The 20197-nt window shown below is 39.9% G+C and overlaps 1 protein-coding gene across 4 annotated transcripts in view; it reads right to left on the reverse strand.

The window, feature by feature from the left end:
- Positions 1-1511: 1511 nt before the first annotated feature.
- The window catches only part of HECW2 (HECT, C2 and WW domain containing E3 ubiquitin protein ligase 2), a 180066-nt gene continuing 161380 nt past the window's right edge, over positions 1512-20197 (reverse strand). For all 4 annotated transcript variants that reach the window (XM_032114226.1, XM_032114225.1, XM_032114227.1 and 1 more), the window contains 6 exons: positions 19459-19588; positions 18723-18869; positions 18206-18320; positions 17351-17436; positions 15858-15970; positions 1512-10358 (listed from right to left, as the gene is read on the reverse strand). In XM_032114226.1, coding sequence (XP_031970117.1) covers positions 10247-10358; positions 15858-15970; positions 17351-17436; positions 18206-18320; positions 18723-18869; positions 19459-19588 — 703 coding nt within the window. In that variant the 3' untranslated portion in view covers positions 1512-10246. The remainder of the gene's footprint in view (positions 10359-15857; positions 15971-17350; positions 17437-18205; positions 18321-18722; positions 18870-19458; positions 19589-20197) is intronic.

Here is a 20197-nt window from a genome sequence, read left to right on the forward strand (position 1 = left end):
ATAACAATTAAAGGTGTTAGCTTCATAACTCCCATTCTTAGTTACTTCTTCTCTTGCTTACCTTGATTATCCATTACAAAGCTGGCTCTTTTCAGCCTTTAGAGGCTTTCACAGGAAGAACTGTTTCCCCTTGATCCATAGGCATTTGGCACAGCTGTGATGTACAGCCCACGGTGATCCACAGGTGTTTTAGGGGAGCCAGCCCTGTGGAAAAAGCTCAGCTCCCTCAACAAATGCTGATTTCAGCTCAGGTCTGTCACAGGGTTAATGTTTGGAGTGAAGAGATGGCAACCTACCTTTCTCAGCAGGGAACTGTGTCACTGCGGTGGGGACAAGGACACGACATTAAGAGCTGCACAGCTGGAAGCTCAGCGTGTCTGAGCCTTCTCCAACTCATTTTTATTTAATATGGGTCATTAAAAAAAAAATCTGATTCCCCCCCCATGCTAAAATCTCTGCATCACCTCCTCACACAAGGCAATCCTCAATGCAATGGGAAATCTCTGGATGTCACCCAGGCACTGCTTCCCACAGCTGCCTCAGTGTCACCCAGCACAAGCTCCAGGCCAACTCCAGAGCTTACACTGAGGGAAAGTGACTAATTGCGCACTACGTGGCATCAGTTACCGGTGACCGGACCAAAATCTCTTATGAGTCTGACATCAAGAATGACAACAGAGAGCAGATTCTGAGAGGGCTCAGTCCCAAAGCCTCACCTCCTCCCACAGCAGCTCTCCTTCAGTGACTCAGGTTAGCTTGCACCACACCTCTAGCAGCAGCAAGAGAATGCAAAATCACCTTCAAGAAAACGTTTTTTAAAAATGGAAATATCACATCGCTATCAGATTCTACAAAGAGGTTGTGTAACGCACAGGAGAAGTGACAAATTGCCATTTAACCATTCTCCTTGGGCTGTCTCATCATGGGGAGAACCCTTGCCTAAGAGCTGATTAAAGACCAGTTTCTCTTACTGGAACCAGTATTATCTCTTAGAAAAGTAGAAGGAAATTTTTGATGGGGGCCAGTGATTTTTATTAAAGACAAAAGAATGCATTTCCCCCTGAAGATATTTCCCTGTGAAAAAGATAGCGTTCCTGTGTTACAGCCACTGCTGTGAAGTATTTTGCTGCCACCTCTGGTACTCCATTCAAAAGCAGAGGCTCTTCCATGAAGCCTGGGCCTCTCCATCGTGTTGGCTCTGGTATCTTGTGCTTTGTTTGTTTGTCATAGGTGGGGTTTTTTTCACATGTAGTTCTTATTCAAATTATGTTGCATATGGCTGCAGAATCTTTACTTTCTCCACTTCCAAAATGATGATTTGCAATATGCCAGACTCCATAGGCCACCAGAAATCACTTATCAAAGGTAATGTCAGAAAGAGTATCTTGTGGTTTCTCTAAAGGTTTTTAAATGCTGCAAAACACAGAATGATCTAAAGGTAGTCACTTAAAAAAGGATGTTACGGTATATTCAGAGGCACAATAAAAGAGATGATTAACCAAGGGGATTTTGTAAGAAGATTTATTTTAATTAAGTGATTTCATGATGAAACATGGTCTTAAACAAAATAGAGATCAGTATGAAAATAAAATTATACACAGAAAATTCTTTTCCCCAAATGTTTTTGAGTAACAGGAAATACAACACAACAGTCCTGTATTCAAATTATGTAAATCTGTGAGCAGTCAAACATTATAGTACATTCCTTGAAGCCAGGCACAATGACACACATTGTGTGCCCCTGTAACACACTCAACACATTTTCTATCTGTTCTCTCTGCCTCAAAGAAAAAAATTGTGAAATGTAATGCAATGTAAATGGGGAAAAGGAGGGAAACCATCTAAATGCTTGAAGCACGTATTCCCCATTTAGTGTTCTGTGAAACAAATGTACCAAATTCAGATGAAACTGAAACTGGTTTGTAGAAAGATAGAAAAACTTGGAATTGTATTTGATACAGAGTCTTGTGAACACTTAACTGAAAAGTATGGAAAGGATTAAAAAATACACTGTGTTCTACTTAAAGATTAGAAATAAATATGCACTCCATATTCTCAGTGCTGAAATTCTTTAAAAACAAAGAACTTGGTATAAAATTATATCAAGTAATTGTCAAAAATGAGGAAGATGCACCTATAATCCTGTTAGATTCTGGATGCCTGCATCCTCACTACAAAAACTTGTAAAACTCTACACACTTTCAAACATGCTGAATAACCCAAACTGTAACCTAGCAAGGGCAGGAACATCGACTGACTTGGGGTAGCAGTATTCCACACCATATCCCTCATTGCCTTCTTTTCCTCTAAAGATCTCCCTTTCCATACTGTACCAGCCCTTACAAGTACAAATGTTCAGTCAATTATTCAAAAAGCAGCCTTGCTGATCAGGATTCGTGGATGCCCTCAAGGCTATGTCATTCCAAGGAAAAACGGAGTACAAAGAAAAAGCATCCTCCTAATGTGATTTATGTAGTTAATATTATTACAATTCTCCTCCTCCCTGCAATGCTGATAATAAACAGCAGTCTCCTGAGTGTTGCAGACTCATTGCAGAAAAATGTCCTGCTGTATGGAACTATTGAACCAGTATGGTTCAACATGGGAGTTGTCTTCTCATTTAGGACTTGAAGTTTTATATAAAACTCCTACCATCTCAGTTACCACGTTGAAGAAGAAAACTCACAAGGAATTCTTCTGTTGATTCTCTTATTGACTCATTCAATAGTCTTGTCTTTTAGATAAAAAAACAAGTCAGCTTCTAGGTACAGAAACCCATCCTGAAACCCTCCTACCCTCTTACACAGTATTTTTTCGGAAAATGTATTAGAGTGTCAGTGGAATCAAGACTTGCAGCAGCTTGGCTAAAGCTACCTAGGTCATTGAGAATATTCTAATTACCTTAAGTAAGCTTTGGAAATGCCACATCAATCCTTGTCTTTGTGGAAATGCATGGTTCTTACACAACCATAACATAAACACCAAGTATCTTAAAAAAGAAATTTAAAAAAATCTGCATTTTGACTCCTCTAAACATTAGGGATTTGGCCCATCACATTGAAAAGGAGAGTCACCACTGGTTGTGATGATTTAAGCTCTTATCAGAAGTCGTATCTCTTGCCGAATGCAGACAGAAATAAACAGTCATTACTAGTACAAACAAAAGAGGGCTTCCAGACTCCATCCTTATTTTACTTAGAAGCCTTCGTTTTCCTGAAAATAGCCCAAATAAAAAAAGCCAACCCATGCCCAATAAAACAAAACAAAAAAGCTAAATCACATGGAAGTTAATTTTCTGATTGTATACTTAGATTTTCAAAAGCTAATAATTAGTTAAAGCATGTCTTGCAGTTGCAATAACACCGATGTATTTCAGGATGAACAGTCATTTTTTCCTAGGTGCATTATCATAGCCTCATTTTCAAGCAGGAATTAATCCTGTTTTGTATCCCAGGGGTCATCACAGCTCACTGTCCTGCTCCCTATCCTCGAAGTGCAGTCCTTTTCCTGTGCCTACTCTCAGCCTTGTCTGCACTCCAGCACTCCTCCATGGCTGTATCTTGCGTGCTCTGTGGAACTGCCCTGTCTTATCATTACAGCACCTACAATTACATTCCATCTTAGAATTATTTATGAGGCTTCAGAGATTTATTTTCTTATTCATACAGTAATCTACTTTAAAATTAGTGAGCTCCAACGTCTGACTGCAGTCAGCATGGCAATCAAATATGATGTCTCAGCAAAATCATCTTTTATTGACCTTTTACTGCTGGATGGGCATTTCTAACTATGAAAAATATAATCCTCATTTCAAATGAAAGATGTTGAATAGTCAATGGAGTGTGTCACGAGCTGCTTGTGTTGCAATTAGTAGGCATCACAGATAGAATGAGCTTTTGGGAAGAATCCAGCTCAAAGACTGTATGAGAAAGCCTCCAGCTGTGGAAGGCACAGTCCTCACTAAGGTAACAGATCTCCTGCTTGCTGCGATTTCTGGATCAGCATCACCTGCTTCACTGCAAAGGCTCTGCACCCACTTGGCCAACAGCCTGGAGCAGCCCATGGGGACTACAAATACAAAACACTGCAAGCAAAATCCCCTGCCTCATTAATTTTGCCCTTAGATACCTCATCAACTATTTTCAAAAAGCTTTTACAACTGTTTTGCTTAAACTGTTCAGTCTTGATATCAGAGTAACAGTGACCCTATTGACTCTGGACTGAGGGAGCTGCTTCTGAAACCCAAACCCACAGTCTTACTGTGGTACTACAGCTAGTCGGTGTAGGTGGTCAGCAATTGTCTCTGGGTGATTGTAGGATTATATCCAATCTAAAGGGAGAGGATGGATGGCCTTTGGAAGGCAGCCCAGAATAAGGCAGACCGGAGTCCTATGGAGTTCCGTAGGTCTATAGATTTAAAAGCTAATTACATTGATGTCAGCACAAAAGTATGTTAAATTAGTTGAACAATACACCTCCTGAGTGCTCAGCAAAAGGCTCTAAGTAGGCAAGGCTTTTCCTAATACAGGCTGAATGAGAAGTTTCTGAAAGTTCTGAAAACAAGAAACAACTGAAACCCAAAAGATAAAGTTTCATTATTGAGAAGTTTTGTAACGGGTGGAGGTAATGAAAGCAGTATAGCTCGGCTCCCTTTCATATTCATCATAGCTTTGAGATATCTGTCGGAATACCTCTCTAGTTAAAATTTTATTATAATTATTCTGCAGTGTAATCTGAAAGGAAACAAGTTCAAATTTTGAATTACCGATTTAGAAAGGGCTAATCAATGAGTGTTAGCAATTATTTCACATAGTACCCAGGAGGTATTTTTAAATGCATTTTGAATACATACAGATACTTCAATGGATTGTAACCATTCCAGGAGTCCTTGAGTATCATCCTTTTACCTACAATCAGGAGGAACCTTTCTAAACAGTGGATAGCAGGTCAGTCATACAAAACAGAATTATCAAATAATCATTACTTTACCTTAAAATACCTACAGCATAATATGGCTCTGAGCAAAGCCTATGAAGTAAAGCCCTAAAGGAAGTTTCAACCTGAACAATACCTTTCTTTCACTAAAATTATTTTTAAAAATACTAAAAATGTTTAAATGAAAAACTTTTCATAGCAACGAACATCCTAAATAGTAGTAGCCTAGTGCCAGAACTAGTCAGTCTAAAACTGAACAGAAGCACTATGAAGTTTATGGTCTATCTGGAAGACATGCAAAATAGAAACCATCTTTCATTGTGAAAATTCTGTGTTTGGAGGGCCAGCATTGTAATTTTGCATACTGTTAACAAAAGTGGGTTATACTGGCTTTACAGTTAAGTTCTTCTTTTCCTCTGCTATCTACCTAACGTATATTTAGTTTTCCAGCAAACAAGTAATTTCAAATTCAACCTCCCAATTTCTTTTTTATTGTAAAATATTTAGGCAGAAGGTTAGACTAGTCCAACAGCACTGTGGTTGCCCTAACAAAGTTGTAAATAATTTTTTACCTAAGCTGATGAGCCAGTCGACCCATAGCATTTCTGCATTTCTGTTTTATTGCACGTAATTGAGCCAAAACACAAACAGTTTAAGAAGCCAGCTTTGAGTAATTCTTCTGAAATTTTGCTTGGAGTTCAATTGCTTGCCCAGAGAGAAAAGGATGAGAAGGGGAAGCAACAGTAGATGAAAGCTGCATCTGCAATCTTATGACTGGAGACCAACCTTCTGCTCAGTTCCCATTAGTGCTAACAGGAATAAATTAACCCTCCACATAAAAACAGTGGCAGGAAAAACAACACTATTAGTATAATTTAATGCAGATTAGTTTCATTCACTGAAAAGAAGTAACTTGCTTCATGCTACAGGAAATGAACTTACACTGGCCATTCAAACACAGCTGCTGCAGATTCCCCTGGTGTGAGCAGGGATTCCCTCAGTCCAGAGACAGTGCTTCAGATACCTCCATAAAACTCTGCAGCTACCACTGCAGAAACTCAGTGAACATCTGCAATAACTATTGCTGAGATTACATTTAACAACCAGATGATACCATTGCAAATGTTGCAGAAGGAATTTTTTTTTTTTTGTTTAACTTTTTTAAAGGATTCAAAATACATAAGAAACCACAAACCTCTTCTCTTTCCTATAATTTTAAACTGAGCGAACTACCAGTCCAGTGCTCTGCCAGTCCAACTCCTGCCAGAAGCTTTGTGTGATGTCCTGCCAGGATGCTGCTGCCTAGATTTTCAGTTTCCCCAAAGATTACAGATATTCCCCACCCCCTGTGTGACCCAGGGTTAACTGCTGCCATGTGGAGCTCATGTGGTGCCCATGAGCAGGCCTGTGAATGCAGGAGAGTTCACCCCACATACTCTCTATGCCATATTAACATTTTTTATGGTAGGGTCAGTACAAGGATAATGAAAATGATATTCAAAAGCAAAAGGAGGCAAATATTTGATGAATACCAAGGAAAAACAGCAGACTGGGAGGGAGTGGGGAGAAAGGTCTGGATTGAAAGGCTTTCCTGTCCTGCCTTGCCAGGTGCTGCTGGTGGTGTGACAGAGGTGGCGGATGGCTGTTCCCTGCCTGCTGTGGGCAAAGGCACTGCTCCCCTCACAGCTGCTGGCCTGCAGACTCTCAATGGGTGACTGCTTGCTACAGCAGGTGCCACACTGCACAACTTCACTGATTCCAAGCTTTTCTGGAGTGTTCTGGCTATAACCTGACTGCCAGCAGTGCCAGGTGAGCAAAGCACACCTCTGCTGGGCTGGGCTGCTGGGACCTGGGAAGAGGCAGCCTGGCCCTGGGGTGCAGGGGACAGAGGCCACTCTACTGCCAGCCTGCCCAGGCTGCACTGACCTGGGAGCTGCTTTTTGGCCGGTGATGTGTGGCTCCACTTCCCAGCAGAGCAGAAAACATGCGCACCTCACTTAAATTCCTGCAGGGACGTCCCCTGCCAGCCTCTGTGTGATGGAGATGCTGCAGGTTAAGTTAGTATGAGCTCTCACTGGCTGAAGGGATTCTTTTGTCTACTTTTTTTCTTCCTAAATGCAAAGCTCCTTAGCACCATCCAGAAAAGCTCTGAGGAGATACAGAGGTTTGGAAAGGCTTCCCAGCCTTTCTCTGTCTGGACCCTCACCCCTGCTACACTGTGTCATAAGCAGTAGCACCGTGGTCGCCTGGTGCAGTCAGCTGCAGGACATGAAATCTGCCTTTCACTTGGGACACATTTAATGGGAATGGCTTCCAAAACCAAAGGGAGCACATTCCAAGCAGTTGCCAGGAGATGTGGGTATTTGACTAAGATAAAACTTCCTTTCCTATACTCCCTCCTTACTAATCCCTTCAGAGCAGCAGCATCACTTACACCATCACAAAGAGCCAAGTGCTCGAGGCAGCACAGGGAGCTGTACCCAGCTGACACCTCAGCCTTCACACAGCACTTTTCTAGAGTCCCCCAGGGGATGTTGGCAGCAGAGGAGGAAGCAGCAGCTTCTTCTTAGTCTCTCTTGGGTTTAATGCTACAAAGATTCTGTATTTTTTTTTTTTTTAATCTATTTTCTAACTGACAGCTGCCCCACTGGTGACCCTGTCACATCTTTACAGAATACCAAATCATCATGGCTAATTTCAATTATTTTTACATGCATAAATACAGAACAAATGGGTGCAGTAGATATATTTAAATAAAAATTGACAAGATGCATTTATTGTTTTAGTTTTGTACAAAAGCATAACTTAAAAGGCAAACTAGTATAAACTTACTTTGTGCCAAATATTTAAACTTTTCATTCCAAAGAGTATCTGGTTCAAAACTTGTAGATACAGTTTCCACCTGGGAAATCTCTTTTTTAAGACCACAGATAACACAGTATTGTAAAATGAAAATTCTGTAGTCCTTCAACCAATCAGAAGTTGCATTCTGCTCCGAGTGCCAGAGTTTTAGCTACTCAGTGGATGGATCATATGAAACATGAGCCATGCTGGAGTGACCTGCTGAAAAGTCAGTTTGCCTACTGCTCATTTGTGTTCTGAAAAAAAATGTGCATTAGGACCCGTGACATGCAATCTTAGCAAAGACTGATAAATATGTGTGTAGAACAGGGTGGTGTGTTTGGATTTTTCTTTGCTACTTCATACCAGCCAGAAGTAGCCTAAGAAAACCTAAGTTACTTAAGAGAGTCCCAGATGTCATGCAGAAGCTCAATTATTCTTGAAATAAAATAATGCTTTCCCTCTGATTTTGCTTTTCCTTTGCACATGTGACATTTCCTCAGTAAGTCTGAAGGGTTTTCTCAGTCACCACCACAGCTGCAGCTGCCTTGTGCCTTGGAGGGTGGACTGGCAGTCTCTGCTGACGACATCTCCAGGGATGTTTGCCTGCGCTGGAAAAAACCTCCCACAAGAACAAGCAGGACGCCTCCCTCCGATGCCCCTTCAAGAGCCTCCAGAGTGAGAACGTTGCTTCAAAAGCTCCCACAGAACAGGGCTTGCTGTGCTGCGGTGCTACCAAAAGGGCTAGCACAGAGTTAGATTCCTGTTCCTGTCATCCAGTATCCCAGTGCAACTTCTGGAATTTTAAAATGTGGTGGATGCAGTGCGTGACAGCAGCTGTGCAAGAATGGGGCGCAGCTGCACAAGTGTTCCACAAGACCATCTGGAGGAAAGGTACCAAAAATAGATGCGAGCAAGCCTTGTGTATTTCAGCAAAATTAAGCATAAAGAAATTGGTGTCCATGCAGTGTTTGATATGCCATAAAAACTGCTTCAAATAACATTTGATAAGAAAACCATTTATCAGTGAAAATACAAGCTTGGACACTACGAACAGTTTACATCTTGTAGGTGTTCACTGATACAGGACAGTGGCATTATGACCAGTGGCTCACCTTAAAGAAGTTATTCATGGTTTTCCAAATGAGCTAGAGTTTTATGGTGCTGTACAAATAAAAAGTTGTGGGGAGCATATGAAATAGCTGTATTAAACTCCACTGCCTTAATCCAATGCATGAAAAATGACCCGGATGCATTTAAAATAAATGCATATTACAATATCACATATAGTATTATAAAATTATTACTTATGTGCACAGTCCTGATATCTATAGACATGGCACTGTGAAGAAAGCCTGGTTCCTAAGCATTTTTATAGATATTTGATAGTGATGCAATTTGCTATCAGTCAGATCATAATGTCCCTTCAACTTTGGTACATTCAGTGCAAAATATTTTCGGGAGTTTTTTTACTCTTATAAAAATAAAAGGCATTTTTTTCCCTGGAGAGTGCTTAAAGAATAAACACTAGCAGAATGTCTGTTCAAGCATGGAAAGTGACAAAACAGAAGTAACACTTTTGTTTGCTTGTTTCCCATTTACACTCTAAGAAACATAATATAATGAACCTATAAAAAATAAACAGAAGTCACTGTGTTAGGGTTTTTTCCTGATATGCTGTGATAAATTGCTAGTTTCTTCTTAAAATAGTTTCCATGCAGTATAAAGCATAAAATCAAGTCTTATTAAGTTATTAAGTTCATTGTAACAGCTCATATTTTGTCATACACACCACTGGCAAATGTATTTCCACAAACCTCCTCAATGCACAAGCCGTTGTTGTTACATCCTTTGTTGCTGACTTTCCTTCCAACTCACTTCTGCCCCAGGAACTTGAGCTCTATGTTGCTCCCCATGCAGGCACTCGTAGTCTTAGGTAAAGCAAGTGTTGAATATGCTGTTATAATATATGGCATAAAGTAATGTACCTTCATGAATTTAAAAAAAAGAATTTAAAAAGGTTTGGTTGTATGTTTTTTTGACAATTTACTGGGTAGGTAAGGGGCTGAATGATTTCACATTTTGACTTGAATTTTCTATTCAACAACTTTGATGAAATCCCATTCTTGGGTACATGTCAGTTTTGCAGTAGCCAGATGGATCACAACATGGCATCACGTTTCTGGTTTGCTCAGAACACACAAACTTAAGAAGTTTAGCCTTCCCAATAACCCATGGATCGCAAGACTTGGCTTTCCCTGCACACCAGGCACAGTCTAGTTTCACTGTCGAGAATTCTGCCACTACCACAATGCATTTTAATTGCTTCACAAGCTCCTTCGTGGAACCTCATTATTTGAATTGCACCATGAAACAATTTTCCTCTAGGAAATCCAATACAAAAGTTCATTCATTCCTCGAGAAGACAGATCCACAAAAGTCCAATGAGCTGGGCACTGTGGTTTGTGTATCACTCAAGTCCAAAAGTACTTGTCTCTTCTACTGCTGTCAACAGTTTTTCATATAACATAGAGAATGATGGGTAAGGGGGGAGGTCCAGACGATTGAAACAAGTGTGAGCCCTGAGGGGAAAAAGAGAGAGGAGGTGAAGAAGTGCATTATTTGAAAAGTTCAAAAGAGAACACAGAGACTGGTATGTGCTTGAATAGAGATGGGCAGATAGTATTCTTTTAGAAGACTTTGTTCTGTCAAATGATGTTTTCCAATTGAACAGGTAGTGAGGTTTAATCTACTTTCTCCCCATTAAAATAAGCCAGTAAGAAGCACTTATGAAGGTCTTTAGAAACACACTGACAGTCCAAAAGGCATGGGATAAATTTTATCCATCAAATGTGCATGAGAAGAAAAAAAAAAAAGGTTTGGCATGGTACAATTCAAACAGTCTGGTCTGAAATCTTGGCTTTAAATGTATCTTCTGAGATGTAGTCTTTCTTTTTTGTACAGATGATACTTGAATACTGTATTTGTAATGATAAACAAGGTATTTCCATACATCTCCAGATACACAGGAAACAATCCCACAGTAGTAAAGGCCAGACAAATTAGATGCTCTTCCTTCTACTATTTCCTTGGCATATGGATGGTGTTCTTGGGATGTTACTGCTTGTGCTGATACTCTCAATGGACATATCTGCCCTGCTGCTACAGGCCAGCAGCTTTTGGAATTACACAAAACCATGCATGAACCTCTAGCAACCACCCTGCTTTCTTAAGAGGGCAACCATGCAATTTATTTCTCAGTTTTTGAAGTCCATCTACCTCAAGTTTGTTGACACACTTGGAACTGTTTCTCAAAACCTCTTCCAGGGAATGAAAAGGCAGATAGCAAGGTTTCTCTTCATAGTAGAATCATGGATATCATTGCCTGACCTCAGGGCATGCTAAGGATGGTACTTTCTAAAACACTGTGGTGGACGAGCCTGCTCTAATGAAATAGATAAGGTAACTATTAATGTGATGGGTTCTTGAGGATGAGATGATGCAAAGAGAGACCAGAAGAGGCATTTTAGACTGATTTTTGTATTTTGGCAGGTTTCTGTTTAAAAATACTTCATTCTTTTGCAATAAAATGCATCATACAGTTACTTATTTAAATACAATCCAGCTGAAAACCAAACTCCTCCTGCAGTGCCCTGCCCTTCATCACTATGATCTGTATTAAGTGTAAATATGTGACATGTTAATGGAAGGACTGAACAAGCGCCCCTCCTCGCAGTAAATGCAACTCCTCATTTAACCTAACCAGCCCCAGAAATCCAAGTGTCTGCCACAGACCTGTACAGACTTCCTCGGAGCCAGAAAGTGCTGCCTTCTATGTGAGCAGATTAATTAATTGCCACTTTAAGTGGCTCTCAGCTCCCAGCTATGGGAATGGAACATGGAGTGAAGTGGGTTAATCTCTCTTGTCAAAAACCCTAAGAGTCCATTACAAACCCTCACTGAAGCTGAAACACTCAGTTACAGCCTTGTAGTGTCATAAAAATATCAGGCTGAAGACGTGTGTACACAGCACACAAGGTCACACTATTATTATAAACATGGTCCAAACACCAAATATGCAATCACTTAAAAAAACCTAGCACCCTCCCCAAACACAGTACCCTTAGAAGGACACTGCTGCTACATGCTGTGTAGCACAGATGGCATTTCCCCACCCTGTATTCCAGGAGCCTGGTAAAATTTCTGCACCCAGCCATCTCTCCAAGGCTCCTGGAGGAAAGCTTTCTTTAAACTCCTCCTTTGCCTTCCCAAAAACCTTATAAAATAATATCTGTGATATAGATTAAATTATTCCATTTCCTGCAGAGTACTTAAAAAAAAATTGAAAATATTTTCTTTTGAAGAAAAAGACCAATTTAAGCCCAGCAGCAAATGGAACTCAGTAATCCCTTGGATTCATTGTAGAGCATTGAAGACTCTTAGGCGATTAAGAGCCTAACCACAAGCTTCTGCTGCATGGGGCTGACAGCCACTCATTAGAACTCTGGATCATGCTGTGTGGGCTGTAAAACCACAAATTATAAAAGACACAGTATATAATTAGCAAGGGATTCATTACAAACTGGTTTAATAGTAAGCCAGCATGTTGTTTACATTTATTAAAAGAACTGAGTTTTATCTTATTTTGAGGGCAATTTTGAAAATGGAATCACTTACTGCGGAAAACCAAGTAATTAAAAAAGACAAAAACAAGAGCTTTGTCTTTGCAAGCAATGTATGCTTTTCTAACCCCAGCAAACAACTTCCTAAGTCCTTAAGAGGAAAGCATTTTTTCCTTCTGGGTAGTATTTTCCCATTCCAACATTTCAAACCACATGGGCACTGACTGTTGATCTTCCTGGGCTCGTATCTTATGACAAAATGAAAAACCATCTTCATTTCTGAAGTCTAGATTGTCAGATTCCCAATTACTCTCCCTTTCATTTTGATTACCTTAGTAAAAGAGGGTGACTTAGGCTTAAAATTCAGTAGTCAGACATAAATATCGTTTTCAAGTGAATCATCACATGCATGAATAAATAATGTACAGCAATAAATCTGGAATCAATTTCTCAGCATGGGAATGAATTGAAAGAGTAACAGTCCCTCCTGTAGCTTAGTCTAATCTGCAATACAGTGCAAAAGAAGGAAGTGGAAGTGGCATTGGGGTAGCAGTAGTTAAGCTAGACCCATAATAATCAATCTTTTCAGGGCATTTTACATGCTACCTAGTTAGTGTGAAAGACAGCAATACAAGCTGGGCAAGCTGGCATGTGCCTCACAGAAATCTCACTATTTGGATTCAGCAGAACTGATTACACAGCAGTCAGAACAGTGGGAACTAGGCAAACATCTAGTGAAAACTTTCATGTTTACATTCACAGCAGCTTAGGCCACAGACACATACCTAAGTGACTATCCTAGCTGCCCTTTGTGTCTCAGATCAGGAAGAAGAGATGGGGATGGGTACTCTTACATATTTTCAGCACTGCAGTAGTGTTTTTAGAAACAGAGGAAGAAACAAAGTCCACTGACTTTTTAAAGCCTCACATTTGCCACCCTCACACTGAGCAAACTATCAAATTTCACAGGCACTCCTGCTAAGAGGGCAATTTGCAAAGTACAACACTGCTGGGAGTGAGTGATGGTGCCTTAACATAAATGCTTTAGTTATCTGAGAATCAGTTAAGTCACGGAGTCCTAGGGCAGCATTCCCAGCAGATCCAGCGATGTGTCTGCACATGCTGGGCTTGTTTGGAAACCTCTTTAAAGTTGCTACTTGGGGTCGTAGTTACCGATGTGTTACCTCCAAGCCAGCAGTACCCAGTGTTTGCACAGGGAGTCTCTGAGGCTGGTGAGACCCAGGCTGAAGCTGCACTGCACCCAAGAACTATACATGTAAAAATGCCACCAGTACTTTTGGCTTGGGGCTTAACCCATTTAAGCACTAACATGGAAGATGTTTCATTTTTTATGAGGTCAAGGTTCCCCATGTGTGAATACCAGGAACTGCTTGCTCATGATGACTGTAGATGTTTGTCACACACAGTTGTTTTTAATTTAATTCTCACATTTGTATGGTAAAAATTATCCAGAGAGACAAAAATCAAATGTTTCCTCACCAAGGGAAACATAAGTGAAATTTCAACGAATGCTACAATCTCTTAAATGTGAGGAGTTGGCATTTCCCCTACACTTGATGAACAGCCTATGATAGCAAGATTCTCAGCATGTTTCCCCATATTGCACTTTAGGAAGCAGTTTTAGTCTAAAGTTTATTACAACCAAGGCTCTGCATAGCCTTTCCAGAGGAAATTCTGAACATCCTGTTCTGGCAGGATCCTGACCGTTTCCATGCTGCAAGCTGCTTGCAAGCACCAGGAATTTCAGCTTCAGAGAATATATGGAAAAACTCACACAATCTCTTTTCTTACTTAAACTCACAAAAAAAAAGAAAAATCTTGAATTTTGAACTCAGAAATTATTTTTTTAAAAGTCACAACTTTTTCTTTGTAAACACAATCAAAGCTAGTCCATGGGCCAATCATAATCAAACTGTAAAGTAGACTTACTGGACTACAAGATACTACTAGGCCCACAAAAGATGTCGCATTTGATTTGAAATAGCAATTTTCAGGATTTGGATTTCTTTAATCCTCAGTTGCCTGGCTCTCATTTGTGCTGTAAACAGGGAAGATAGCTCTGTTTAAAGGCCACTTGCTGTGCCTGTGGATTTCACAGCACCACTTCTGTGTCCATGACCTTCTCCATGCAGTTCTGATGACAGGAGCCAACCCAAGAGATGTCTCTGCTTCTGACCTTGTGCTGGAGGAAAAACCTACAGTTTGTTGGTCAGAGAGACTCACTGTGTCTCTGACAGCCACCCTGTGTGTAACATGAGACTCTGAATGCAAGTTATTCCTGAGGCATCTTGTTTATGAGGAGTGGGCTAAGATTAGGGTTGCGTTTCCTCCCTGGATCAGCCCAGCCCAAAGCTGCCTCCAGAGGCTGTACATGGTGTACTAAAGCTGAGGTCTGATTAAGTAGAGTTAGGCTGCCCATGCTCTACACACTAATCTGTGTCTAACCACTCTTAACCCATTCTAGAGGCTGCAGAATTACAGAGCTGGGTGAAAGAAAATCTCCCAGCTATCAGTCTGATCACAGCAGAGAAAAGACAAGAACCTGTCATTTTTTGTCAATGAAGAAACCAAGCTGAAGGTGTTTTTTCCATTATTCACATGTTATTAGTCTAGTCCTGGCATTGTCACCATGGTCCTTTGAAGAGAACTCTTCTTTCTCCTCTAAAAATTGGAAAGTTTAGAAAAACCTTTTTTTTTTAATCTTGTCATCCTACTCCTCTAAACCTGCCCTACCCAATATAAATTGCAAGGGCTTGTACAACTCAACTCCTGCTTTCATATCTTAGACTCTCATGCTGTTCCTTTACCCTCTTCAGCTATTTCAATTGATCCTACTTGTTCTCTTTGAAATCCTCACCTTCTCTTGCCCCTCTTGCTGCTCCTCAAGTGAAATGACTCCCTCCCGCCTATTCTGCACTCACAACTTGCCTCTTCAGTATTTGTTAACACTTGACATCAGACCAAGCATAAAAATTGTATCACTAAACTATACTATAAAGCCTGTGTCTGATGCAAAAAATATGATAGTAGCTTTCAGTCAGACACAGTCACAAGTGCTATTTCATTTTAATTCATATTAATTTTTGCTCCTAACTTGTGAACTGCATGTTCAGTAAATAAATACTTGCACATTCAATCAAATGCAACAAAAAAAGTCAGAAGTAGCTATCATTCTAATATAATTTTCCATGAGAAAAACACTACAATATGGATGTCAGCCTCAGTTACACTGCCTTGTCCATCTTAAGAGACCAAACCTGAGTTCAAACCAAAATGGATGCATTAGACACTGCAACAACGGGGAAGGAAATTTTCACGTAAGGGAAGGTGTATTTGCATATTCAGTTAAAGCCTGTTAATGTTTGTCACACAGCTTATCTGTTACCCCAGTGAGTGACACTGTGAGGCACCCTGGCATCAGTGCCCACAGAGCTGTACCTTGGAAGGGCAGTGATCTTCCCCCACTTCTCCACACAGAAGCGCCTGGGCCCATTGCTCCCGCGGAGAGAGGCAAAGCCTTCGTAGGGAATGCTGGACGTGCCTGTAACAAACTGCCAGCACAGACACACATCAGCACAGGGCCTGCACACACGGGGTGGCTGAGACACTCTGACACCAGCACATCCACCACAGCCCAAGCCCTTATGGAAAAGCATTTGCAAAGCAAGGAAATTCGTGAGGCACAAGCAATAAATGCTGCTTTACGTGGAGACTAAGGGCAAACAGACCATTTCCTGGCAGGGCTCTAGAAGAGGCAACTTAGCAGATTAATTTCCTCCAAAGGTTTTCTGCTGCATAAATACTGTAGAATAACACACTATCAGTATCCAATTACTCAGACTTAAGCCTGAGTGAGTTTTTTGCTGCCGTTTCCTGCATTAAAAGGAATTAATACAAAAGTAGTAATGTCTGGTGGCTTCGTGTTATGCTTTTCTGGCTATGTGGATTTCCATAGCTTTATAAACCAGATTTAACTACTGTAAGAAAAGGACTAAATTCTGAAGGTAAAGTAGAATGTCCACTGACATTTGCTGAAATATTGTCTGGTGAGCAGTTTTATTTACAACCTGTCAGGAACAGATCAAACACAGCTTTTGACAGATCAGAGACTACTTAATTTGCAATGACCTGGATTTTATAAAAACTTGTGACTAACAGATGTGATAGGAACATGCAAGCAGACATTTCTGTCTCTCCATCAAATGAGATGACCCACACTGCCTTTTACAGGCCTTTTTAAAATACTTAAACAGATTCAGAAAAGACAATTCTTCATAATTCAGTGATCAGAATTGACAAATTCTGAATTGTTAAAAACAGTGGATTTCATATTAGATCAAGAACACGGTATGGTTTGCAGTGGAGGTTTGTCTGTTTCTTTACAGATAGGATGGATGTAACCTGAACTTAAAAAATTTAACTCAATAACCCACGTGTATACATATTCTTCTGTTAAGATATTTTGTCGTTCAGCAGCAGGGTGACTGGAACCTGCAGGTTTAGTGAAAATGGACTTGGACTGACTTCAAGGTTTCCAGCATTATTTTCTAATTCAAGGCCTTGAACTTCCATATTAAGCTTTCTCCTTCCTAAGCTGTATAAATACCATTAACATTTCTACATAATGATATAACCAATTACACAGTCTTCCTTTTCTGTCTTTGGGAGTCTTAATGTACTTTTAATCAAACAATATTAAAAGATTATTGACATCAACCATTGTATCTTAAATGTATTTTTTAACTTAGAAGTCTATAAAAATAGCTGTGAGCTTCAGTCACTTGAAATTATTACATTTAGCCTCTGACGCAGGTTGTTCCCACTAGCAAACATCACCATAATTTCTGGGTATCATAAACCAGGATGGAACTAGTGTAGCATCAAATTTTAATGATATACGCTATTTTTACACAGATCAGCTGATTTCTTACCTGTAAAAGTCTTAGTCGCTGTTCATTGTTGAACCTTTCCACAGCAGCCCAGAACCACCGAATTACGATGTGATTGTCATGATAACCTGGTAAAGCAACAAGAGCTTTATACTTTTATGTGCTATGAAAGTAGGGGAGAGACTAGTTAGTAAGCTTTGCCTAGTTTGGCCCTAGTCACAATAGTGCCATATTCTTTATCCAATTGCAGCAAAAGGCAGGAGGTGAGAGAAAAATACTCCCAAAATGCTTAAAAATCCTAAAGGCAGAGAATGAATACACTACGACAAGAAGTGAGATCCCTTATGCAAGCATTTCTTCCATTAATCGGTCACTAACAGGAATGCCAATTCTTGAAATATTCCCATGCTGTGCTATTTATCTATCCAAAGCTACAGATGATGCTGCAACCATCACTCTCACAGTATCTCACAGTTCCCAAATCTTCTGTTGTTCTCAAATTATCTCAACTACCAGCCTGCAGTTACTGGGATTGCTTCTAATTTCCTGAGGACTTTGAGTGCGTAAAAAAAAGAGGAATATCTGACTAAGAATGGTTCCCATTTCCATTTTTCTCCCAAGTCTGGGTGATTACCAGTGTGCAGCTGAGCACGGTACTTTCTGTGGAGAAGAGTGTTCTGTTGTGCTGTCTGGGCAAGAACAGCCATGGAAGGGCTGCATGGGGATGCAATGAAGCAAACTAAAATGGACAAATTACCTTCTCCTAACACTAACTTAACCAGAGAAGTTCAGAAGTTACTAAAAATGTATCTCATGGGATGGTTCTTTACTGTCTTGCAAACTGGGTAGTTCCAGAGCCCCCGACACGCTCACTGAACAAGTCAAAACTGAAGTTACCTCCTCTGTACTCTGTATTATTTCTCCAATCACTCAAGTCAATTTCTGCTGTTCCAGCTATAACCAGTTCCAGTTCTCTGGCATCAAATACAGACACCAGTCTTGCATCAACCACCTGTGAAAGGAAATAAAATGCATAGCAGCATTTCTTCCTGTACTGATTTGTGCCTCCCCATAAAGTCTGCTACTAAGGTATTTACCAGGTATCATTTCTGTCACAAATATAATTCAGGCTTTTTCTTTTTAAACAAACAAGTCTCAGAGACCCAATGCAGAAACAGAGCAAGGATTCAGTGTTAATCATACAGTGATCGAGAGTATTGTCCAGTACAAAGAAAATATATAACCATAGTCTTTACATAAATCACAAAAAAAAACCATTTACCCCCTCCCCCTTCTTCCAGTATCTGCAAAGGCACTTCTGATTATATTTGGGACCCCATACTTAGGAAATGTATACAAGGAAAAAAATATTTTGGAAGGAGAAAGAAAGTAAATTTAATTTTGGAGCTTTTACCTCATAGAAACCACGAACTAGACTTTCTGTTTGTTGTACAACTCCTCTCTCAATTCTCCATTTCACCATCCTTTCTATGTATTCTTTCTTGTTTTTTTCAGTGACTGGGATATTGGCACCTCCTGGTTTTAGCTCCCGTTCTGTGATCTTAGGAAAAAAAAATGACCAAGTGACAACACAGTTATTATAAAGGCAACAGCAGGAATTGTAGTAATTTAAATTTTTAACTTGAAGTAATTCCTCAGAATCACTAACCAAGCCTGACTTTAGCAAAATGGAATATGTAAAGTAAGAGAACATACAAAAATAATCTTTTAATAATATTTTAAATTCCATTTAGCCTGAGGAACCTTCATAATTAGTAGTAAGAATAAGTTGAGAAGAAGAAACAATCTTTACAGTGACTAAAGTAGTGAAGTTTTCAGAATAATACCTTAACAAAGGTGTTGTAATACCTTTGAATGGCAACTTGGCTGCAATTAAATTCAAGTAAACTACCTCCAGCAAAGCAATCCTAAAGTCTGGTATTTCAGATACTCTCCAGAAAATCTCCTTGACCAGAAAAACGCGTTTGAGCAGGTACAAATAATTCCTCCCTAGATTTCAACATTGGTTTCCCCAGCCGGAATTTTTTAAATACAAGTTCAAAGCAGCATGCAGGGACACTCATTCTTCTGTCCAAATAAATGTTTATCTAACAGCAGAATGCACCAAGGAAATTAAGAAACTTGCACACCTGCCCAAAAACTTCTTCATTTACAGTAAATGTGAGATCTAGGATATCGTGTATATCATTGTCTTTCATCCACTGCAAACTCTGGTGAAACTCCTCGTCCAGATATTCCAGGTCACTCAGGTCACAGAGTCTAACAGAAGAAAGAAGAAGAAAACACACAAATACAGATGATGGCTGCAGCCTGTGCTCAGTAACTAAATTCAGCTAGGACAGTCCTGAAAAACAGACTGTGAATGGGAGCCAAGAGAAACATCAGTAAAGACAACTCATTAATAAAGACTTCAAATCTCTGTTTATTTGCCTGGTAACTGCAGGCACTGTGTAACACAAAGTAATTCTGTAAATATACAAAAGTCCAGAATTTAATTTGAAGACACGAAGCTTATGGTGAGTCTGCCCCATGTTTCCTGTGAAGCATATTTAGGAATTATGAACATACATACATTATAGAGATAAAAAACTCAAATAATAAAAGCAATTGTAAGATTTTTTAACAAGCAACCAGTATCCTTTTTGTTTACGTGGCTACACTGCCTCATCTCTCATCATCTTAGACATCAAGCTTACCACAGAAAAACCTTTTTACCTTTTGCCATACTTTCCCTTATCTTATCCTTGTTTTACAAATCCAGCTTGTAAGCCAACTGTCCCTTGCTGTCTTTAACAGTTACTATTCCAAGCTTTGGACATGTCATCTGTTAGTAACATTTAATACCGTGGTGGCAATTTCTGCCCTTCT

This window comes from Corvus moneduloides, chromosome 7, assembly GCF_009650955.1.
Source record: "Corvus moneduloides isolate bCorMon1 chromosome 7, bCorMon1.pri, whole genome shotgun sequence".
In the NCBI taxonomy this organism is placed as follows: domain Eukaryota; kingdom Metazoa; phylum Chordata; class Aves; order Passeriformes; family Corvidae; genus Corvus; species Corvus moneduloides.